This window comes from Pinus tabuliformis, chromosome 2_2 (genome assembly GCF_031772625.1).
Source record: "Pinus tabuliformis cultivar Carrire ecotype Pingquan chromosome 2_2, CPIR1, whole genome shotgun sequence".
In the NCBI taxonomy this organism is placed as follows: domain Eukaryota; kingdom Viridiplantae; phylum Streptophyta; class Pinopsida; order Pinales; family Pinaceae; genus Pinus; species Pinus tabuliformis.
Genome location: NC_142300.1, coordinates 505,714,131 through 505,722,247, shown reverse-complemented (window position 1 = coordinate 505,722,247; position 8,117 = coordinate 505,714,131). Strand labels below are relative to the sequence as shown.

The following is an 8,117-nucleotide window of genomic DNA, read 5'->3' as shown; positions in this document are numbered from 1 at the left end:
TTATAAGTAAATTATTTAAAGTAAACATTTCCTTATCATTGTGAACATGATGTGATATTAGCTAGGAGAAATGTGAAGACATGAATTTTAGTGACTATCTCGTGATAACTATGTGGAAAAAAATAATATTTTTTGAGTTATTCGTTAAGAAATAATCAAATATATTATTTGTCAAAATTTTAAATCTAATATAGTATAATTTTTGTATTATTTAACTCATATTTATTATTAAAAGAGTTAAATAGAAACCAGTACAATATAAAATAAAAAACCAAAATAGCACCAAAGTGTTATATCTTTATTACTAGAAAAATGTTTACTTGTCTCTTTAAGGGAGAACTTCCAATAGAGAAAATTCCAACCTACAAGTAGCTTCACAAGTCTTATTTTAAATTTCTTGACCCTCATATTTAGAGAGAGAAAATTCTGATTTAAATTGGTAAGAGTTGCTATAAACATTAAATTTAAATTTCTTGAAAAACTGACAACTTTAGTAATAAATTAAATTTTATAGAAATATAACTTCTTAAGTTAGACTGTTGTGTTGTTTCGATGGAGGGTTTCAGCTCCTGTTCTCACATAGAGGGTTTCTCCCTATGGTAAACTCTGAGCCTAACCACTGCAAATTTCTCTGCGCCACTGCTCTAAGAGGCCTTTTGGACGGTAACAAGATATGACTCTGGATGACGAAAATGGAGAGAGCTCGGATGGTGAGGGAGGGTTTCGATCCTGGATCCCTAGGCCCTAGGCCTAGGTAATGCAGGTCTGAGCTGGTGACACGCAGGTACGGTGGTTGCAGCTGGCGGCAGTACGTTTTTCGGCATGGGTCAATGGTGATGACGACGGCTGGAGGAAGAAAACCCCTTCCAAGTAGGCGGTTTGTTGGGTATGGTTTAGGTGGTCGCGGAGGTGGTTTCAGATATTTTACTTTTCTGTGCCCTTCTTGGAAGTTTTTACTGACCAGGCCAGATGCTTTACTGAGAGTGTTACCTGTAAGCGGTTTCGCCAGCGTTTGTCTCGGGCAGCGGTTGAAAGGTCCTATTTCCGGTTTACATTAAAACATGGTTAATTCAAGCGAGGCGTTGGAGCTAGACCCTTCTCCTGAAGACCTGATAACGGTTTGGGGTAGAGAGTACGCCGCTCAGATTCGGGGAGAGTTAACAGGTAAGAAAGAAGGGATAGGAGCTGCTACGGGCGCGGGGGATGCATCTAGGGTCTCCAGCTACGCCAAGGTTTTGTCGGAAGAAAGCTGGGATCTGTCGGGGTTTCTGGGGCCTCTTGGAAAAGAAACTGTGAAGGATTCCGCCATTTCAGAGACACATTCTTGGGAAGATAAGGGTTCTATCCCGCAGTCTGGTAAGTCACTCTCTCCATCAAAAATTTTCTGTCCATCTGGGGGGCTAGAAGACATTATTAATTCGGTTCAAAATGTTGGCGTCTGGAGGCCTGTTGGGGGTTTAAAATCCTCAAGGACTGAATCCGAGAGGAGCCCTCATTTGTTTGCGGTAAATAGGGATCTGTTTCCTAAGGAAAAGGAGCAGGGTTTTTCTGGGCCGAAGGTGGTTGAAGCGGATAGAGACGCCAGGCAGGTGGTGGGTGAAAGTGCCGGTATTTTTCATGACCTCGCGGGGGCAGGGAGTGGTGGCAGTCCGATTGCAGGTCTTGTCGAGGCCTCGGCAAGCAAAGGGTTTGAGCATGCAGAAGGGGCGGAAGATGGGGAACGGAGGGGAGAAGAAGAACAACCCCAGGCACCTGGGGATAAGCTTGATGAATCTGAAGTAAGAAGGTCAGGGGGGAAGAGGAAGAAATCAAAACCTTTGAAGACGAGGGAGATTGCAGAGGTGGTTCTGGGGATGGATGTTCAGGTTGAGGATGTGCTTGATGTGGCTGAGGTCACGCTTGTGGGCAGAATTAGAGGGCAGCCAGTCTCAGGTATAGCTTTTAGGCAATGGGCGGAGATCCAGTGGTCGGGTACACCGGCGGCCACTTTTAAATCAAATGCGCTTGTCAAGGGTTGGTTTATGGTCAAATTCGACAGTAAGGAGGCTATGGAGTGGGCCGAAGGGCGGAACTGGGCATATGGGAATAGGCCGGTTTTCTTCAAGAGATGGACGCCACTCTTCGATGCTGAAACAGAGAGGATGGACGAGTTCCCGGTTTGGGTAAGAATACCAAATCTTCCCCCGTATCTTTGGGCGGACTCGGTTTTCAAGTCGATCGGGAATGTGTTGGGGACTTATCTGGATGCAGATAAATCCTATTTGCATACTCTTGAGAAAAGAGTGGCAAGGATTCTGGTAAGACTAAATCCCAAGGAGGGCCTGGCAAAATCAATACCTCTGCGCTATAAGGATTACAGAATCGATCAGAAGCTTGATTATGAACACTTACCGTTTCGTTGCCACCGATGCCATGAATATGGGCATCTGGCGAGAGATTGCCCGCTGGGAAGGCGGAGGAGGAGGATGCATAAGGAAGCTGAGGAATGGGAAGAGCATACGAGGCAGGATGAGTTTCAGGTAGAGGAGCCTTTTCGCGCGGGGGAAAATGTGGAGGACCATTACCATCAGACAGCGGCAGATCTTTCAAAGGAGGTGGGAGATCCGGTGGGCCTTGCTGATAGTCAACCGATGGTGGACACTCCTATGGAGCAGAACGCTGAACCCACGGGCGATCAATCGGGTATGCCGTCACCTGCTTTAAAAAATTCTACTATTATATCTGATTCTTGTATTGGGGGGCTTTCTGGGTTGAACTACTGTAATGATGTGATGAAAAAAATTGATAATCTAACTATTGAGTCAGACTCCATAAATCTGAGTGGTGAGGATTTTCCCCCTTTGGGGACCGGGGCTGGGCCATCCACTGTAGCCCGGCACTATAACCTGAGATCTTCATGCAAGAAGCCGGTTGTCTCGAATGAGATTATGGAACCGGTAGGGGGTTTAGGGTGTGAGACCCCAAATCGAATCTCAAAGAAGAGCAGAGGGAGAAAATCAAATCTTTCTAAAACTCAAGAAAAAGCAATTTTTGATGTTGCTGATGGGAAGCAGATGACAATTCCTGGGGCGCTTAGAGCAGCAAAACCCCCTGAGACGGTTATTAAATGATCTGTCTTTCATGGAATTGTAGGGGTTTAGCTAGTAAACCTAAAAAACTAGCTCTTAAAGAACTCATTTCTCGCTGTAACCCTGACATAGTTTTCCTCCAGGAGACCTTAGGCAAAAGTATTGAAATTGAAGCATCTCTCTGTTCCCTCTTTCCGGGATGGGATTTCATGGCTGTGGATGCCTCAGGACACTCGGGAGGCATTGCTACAGGGTTTAAAAAAGGAAAGATGAAAGTGTTAACTTCATGGGGACTTCCAAATGCGTTGGGATTGGAGGTTGTGTCTCCTGACTTTGATATCCCATTGACAGTTGTAAATGTCTATGGGCCATGCCTGGGAAGGGCTATGTTCTGGAATGAGTTCCTCTCAAAAAGATTGATTCATGACAAGAATCTCATCATAGGAGGAGATCTAAATTTTTCTATGGGGACATCTGAAGCATGGGGTCCGCTTGCAAGGGAGGATCCCTTGACTGATTTCTTCTCAAATGCCCTTTTGTCTCATCAGCTGATTGATGTAAACATTATAAAAGCCAAACCAACCTGGAGGAACAGAAGGACTGGGGAGCATAGAATTGCTAAAAGGTTGGATAGGTTTCTCATCAGCGAAAGGTTGGCATCTCTGGTTCCGTTGTTCAGGCAGTGGGTTGGGGAAGGTGGGAATTCAGATCATTTTCCCATTCTCCTTGAGTTCTCAAAACCTCCCCTTAAGCCGGCCGCGCCCTTCAAATTCAATGCTCATTGGCTCCAGGAGGACTCTTACATAAAGCTTTTCAATGAAACCTGGAGACATCCGAGGCCTGAGTATGGGGGGAGCAAAGCTGGGAGGTTCATGGAAAACTTAAAAAGACTTAAGAAAGCAACCATTGAATGGGCCTCAGATAGAAGGAGAAAACAATCTGAAGACTTAGTTAGCATCGATGAATCTCTGAAGGTCCTTGAAGATCCAGAATCTGATGCCTATGCATCGTCGGAATCAAAAGAGAAAATCCTGGAGTTGGAAAAGAAAAGGGCGAAGATTTTATTGGATAAAGAGGAAGAGTGGAGATTGAAAAGCAGAGCTATCTGGTTGAAAGCAGGGGATGAAAATACTAAATTTTTTCACAATTATGCAAAAGGGAGGAGGAATGCAAATACTATTTGGAAGCTGAGGGACTCGGAAGGTAGGGAGGCATCCTCGTTTGAGGATCTGTCTACTATGGGGAAAGAACACTTTCAGGCCCTTTTTTCTGATCCAGGGGGTATTTATTTACCAGAAATCATCAGAACTGCTCAGGCTTTTCCTCGGTTTGTGGAGGAGGAGGAGGCTGAAGATCTCTTTAGAGAGGTATCAAAAGAGGAGGTTGAGAGTGTTTTAAAGTCCATGGCAAAAGACAAAAGCCCAGGACCGGATGGATGGACTGTAGAACTCTATACTCACTTTTTTGAATCCATTGGGTCAGAACTTACTGAGGTGGTGGAGGAGTCTAGAATTAAAGGCGAAATATTTGGGCCGTTTAATGCAACTTTCATTGCTCTAATTCCAAAAAAAGAAGATCCTGACTCCTTCGAAGATTTCAGGCCTATTTCTCTGTGCAATACCATCTACAAGATTATAGCAAAGATTATTGCGGTTCGCTTGAAGCCTATTCTATCCTGCTATATTTCAAAGGAACAATTTGGGTTCCTGAACGGGCGGCAGATTCATGAAGCCATCGGGGTAGCACAAGAAACCATTCACAGTCTCAGGCAGGCAAACAAGAAAGGGGCAGTGCTCAAAATAGACCTTTCCAAAGCTTATGATCGAGTCAGCTGGACATATCTCAAGATGCTCTTGACTCACCTTGGTTTCCAAGTGGGCTTCATTAGATGGATTATGGGGTGCATCACCAATGTAAACTTTGCTGTACTGATAAATGGAGCTGCTTCCCAATTTTTCAAGAGTCAAAGAGGACTTCGCCAAGGGTGCCCGTTATCCCCTCTGCTCTTTCTTCTTGCGGCTGAAGGTCTAAGCAGACTTATCTCAAAGGCTAAAAATTCAGGTTTGATCAAAGGTTTGGAAGTTGCTGTTAACTTGTTCATTACACATCTGCTTTTCGTTGATGACATTCTGCTGTTCTCAAATGGGAATATATCTGAAATATTAGAAATAAAGACTATTCTTGATCTGTTCCTGAAAGCTACAGGGCTTAAAATAAATGACAGAAAGTCTCAACTAATATTTGAGGGCTTTAGTAGGCAAGAGGAGATCTCAATTGAGGCCCATCTGCCCTTTGGAACATGCAATATGGAGCAGCCCTTTAAATACCTGGGGTTTTGGCTCAAGCCAACATCCTACAGAAAGCAGGATTGGAACTGGTTAGTAGCAAAGATTGAACAAAAAATTTCCCATTGGAGCTTCAAGTGGCTGTCGAGGGCAGGTAGGCTAACTCTGGTGAATTCAGTACTGCAGGCCATTCCAGTTTTCTGGGCAGCCTTGACTTGGATACCCAAAGGAACTCTCCACAAAATAAGACAGCTATGCAGCAGATTTCTTTGGTCAGGGTCCAAGGAGGAGTCCGTTCTCCCTTGGGTGGCGTGGGATAAGATCGCAAGGCCAAAAGATTGGGGAGGATGGGGGTTGAAAAATCTTGTCGATTTTAGTCAAGCTTTAGCAGCCAAATCAGGATGGCGAATCATTACTATGGAGAATCTTTGGACTAAGGTGGTAAAAAGGAAATACGTTGATCCCACTCCGCTTGAAGACTGGATAAGAAGGCCTAATAAGAAAGGGAGGAACTGTTCAGTCATCTGGAAAGCCACTTCGGAGGCTTTTAAGATAATTGAACAAGGGCTGGCATGGCGGGTCGGGAATGGAGAAAGTTTGAGGATTGGAAGAGACCCGTGGGTTGGTTGCAGCGAGGATTATGCCCTATCCCCTGGATTGCTTACTCATCTGGATGCCTTAGGTATAAGGTGCTTAAGTCAGATTGCTTGTATGGAGCAGTCTTCTATTTGGGGTCAGGCTTGGAAGACTGAAGATGAGATAGGGCTAAATGTCATTTGGAGGAATGATTGGCAGCGGTTTATTCAGGAGTTGAAAAGGTCAAATGTCAGAATAAAGGATAGGCCAGATTCTCTTGTCTGGGCACATGCTGAAACAGGATTCTACTCCCCAAAGGCTGGGTATAATTTCTTGATGAAGAATAAAGGATGGAATCCTCCTGTTTGGTGGTCCAAACCTTTGTTTAAGTTAAAATGCCCAAAAAAATCTAGAATTTTTTTCTGGTGTGCCTTAAACCATAAGATTCCTACCTGGGAAGTTCTCCAAGCGCGCTTCAAACAGGGCCCTGGAAGATGCCCTTTGTGCTTCGCGGATGTCGAAACCATTGATCATCTTTTTCTGCTATGTCCGTTTACAAAACAGATTTGGCTAGAAGCAGAAAGGCTCCTTAATGTAAAACTAAGATGGGAAGGGGTCAGTATGAATGCCGCCTGGGAATTCTGGTGGAACCATTTTCAGGGGAGGAATTTGAGAAATCTGCCCCCTATTATCTGCTGGGGTGTTTGGCTTGCAAGGAATCGTAGTATCTTCAGAGAAAAGTTGACACCCGTGGCAGCAGTGGCCATTCAAAGTACCGCCATCCTTGACAGCATTCCTGTGGATGAGGATCATGACAATCATAATCAGAGGAAAGCACCCAATATTAGGGAGGGGATCCCGTGGGCTTTTTTTGACGGTGCCGCTCAAAATAATATCACTTAGATAATTCACACTCTCTCAAGGCTTCAGTAGGAATTGGAATGGGCTCAAATAATTTCGCTGAGCTCTCTGCCTTAAAACTTCTGCTCTGTTGGCTTATTCAAAAAAATATCCTCACTATTCAGATTTATGGAGACTCTATGAATGTTATAAACTGGGTTGTTGGGAAATTCAGATGCCAGAATTATATGTTGTTGCCTCTTTTAGAAGAAATACTATCATTAAAGCAGCAGTTTAATGTTTTTTCCATTGAACACATATACAGGGAATTCAATGAGGTTGCAGATGGGCTTTCTAAGGCAGGTCTTCAACAAAATTTGGGCACGTGGAGAATAACCGAGCAGATCCAGGATCAGATCCGTGTGTCGGATCATCCTCCACATGCATAGCTGTTTCTCTTTTTATGCTATATGTACTAGATGTTCTGTCTTCCATCGGAAATCTGGTGGCATATGTTTTTTACTTTCGCTTGTTACTGTACACCTTCTGATACTATGTTGCTCTGGGTTTTTTTAGAGCTTTTTGCGGATATTTCTATATCGGTATGGGATCAGCTGGGTTGTTTTCCTCTTGAAAGGAGGCCCAGTTGGATTCCGGATTTCTGAACATGTTTTTTCCTTTGGGTTCGGCAGTCTAGGCCGAGAGCTTGTGCTTTTTTTTGAGCAGCTCGTTATAGGGGTGCTGATGATCCTCTCTAGAGGAGGCTGGCCTTTTATTAGGCAGAACACTTCAGAATGTTAACTCATCTGCTTGTAACTTTTTTACTTCTTATAAAAAAGTTCGCTTTTTTCTTTGGAAAAAAAAAACTTCTTAAGTTATATTAAATATAAGTTAATTATAAAAAATTCTGACATAAGTTTTTCAATTTAACAATTGATGGAATTTATAAACCAATATTGAATTAATTAAATTTTATTTTTGAATAATTTAATAGTACTAATATTTTATATTAAAAATTGAATAAGTTACATAATTTCGTCTTATTAAGAACTAACTAAATTATTTCACCTTTAATTTTTTTTTTTCCTTGTGAGTATTGAAAGATTTACTAATTAATTTAGGTTGAATATCAATGAACTATCTAAGTAATACAATAATATTTATCTTTACTTTTCAATAATAGTTTCAACAATACTAAACTTTGTAATTTATATGAATATCTTTGCATTTTTTTAAAGTTTTTTTCCATGCAATTTCATATATAAAAGTTTGATATAAGTTCACGAATACATAATCTATAACAAATATTATTTCATAAAAATAAACATCATGATAATAACGATCTAAC

The 8,117-nt window shown here is 42.4% G+C and overlaps 1 protein-coding gene across 1 annotated transcript; it reads left to right on the top strand.

The window, feature by feature from the left end:
* Window positions 1-1,061: 1,061 nt before the first annotated feature.
* On the top strand, window positions 1,062-6,832 carry LOC149193576 (uncharacterized). Its single transcript, XM_089407361.1, has 3 exons — window positions 1,062-3,098; window positions 3,212-4,183; window positions 4,328-6,832. The coding sequence occupies exons 1-3, from the start codon at window positions 1,062-1,064 to the stop codon at window positions 6,830-6,832; spliced, it is 5,514 nt and encodes a 1,837-aa protein (XP_089263487.1).
* Window positions 6,833-8,117: the final 1,285 nt, after the last annotated feature.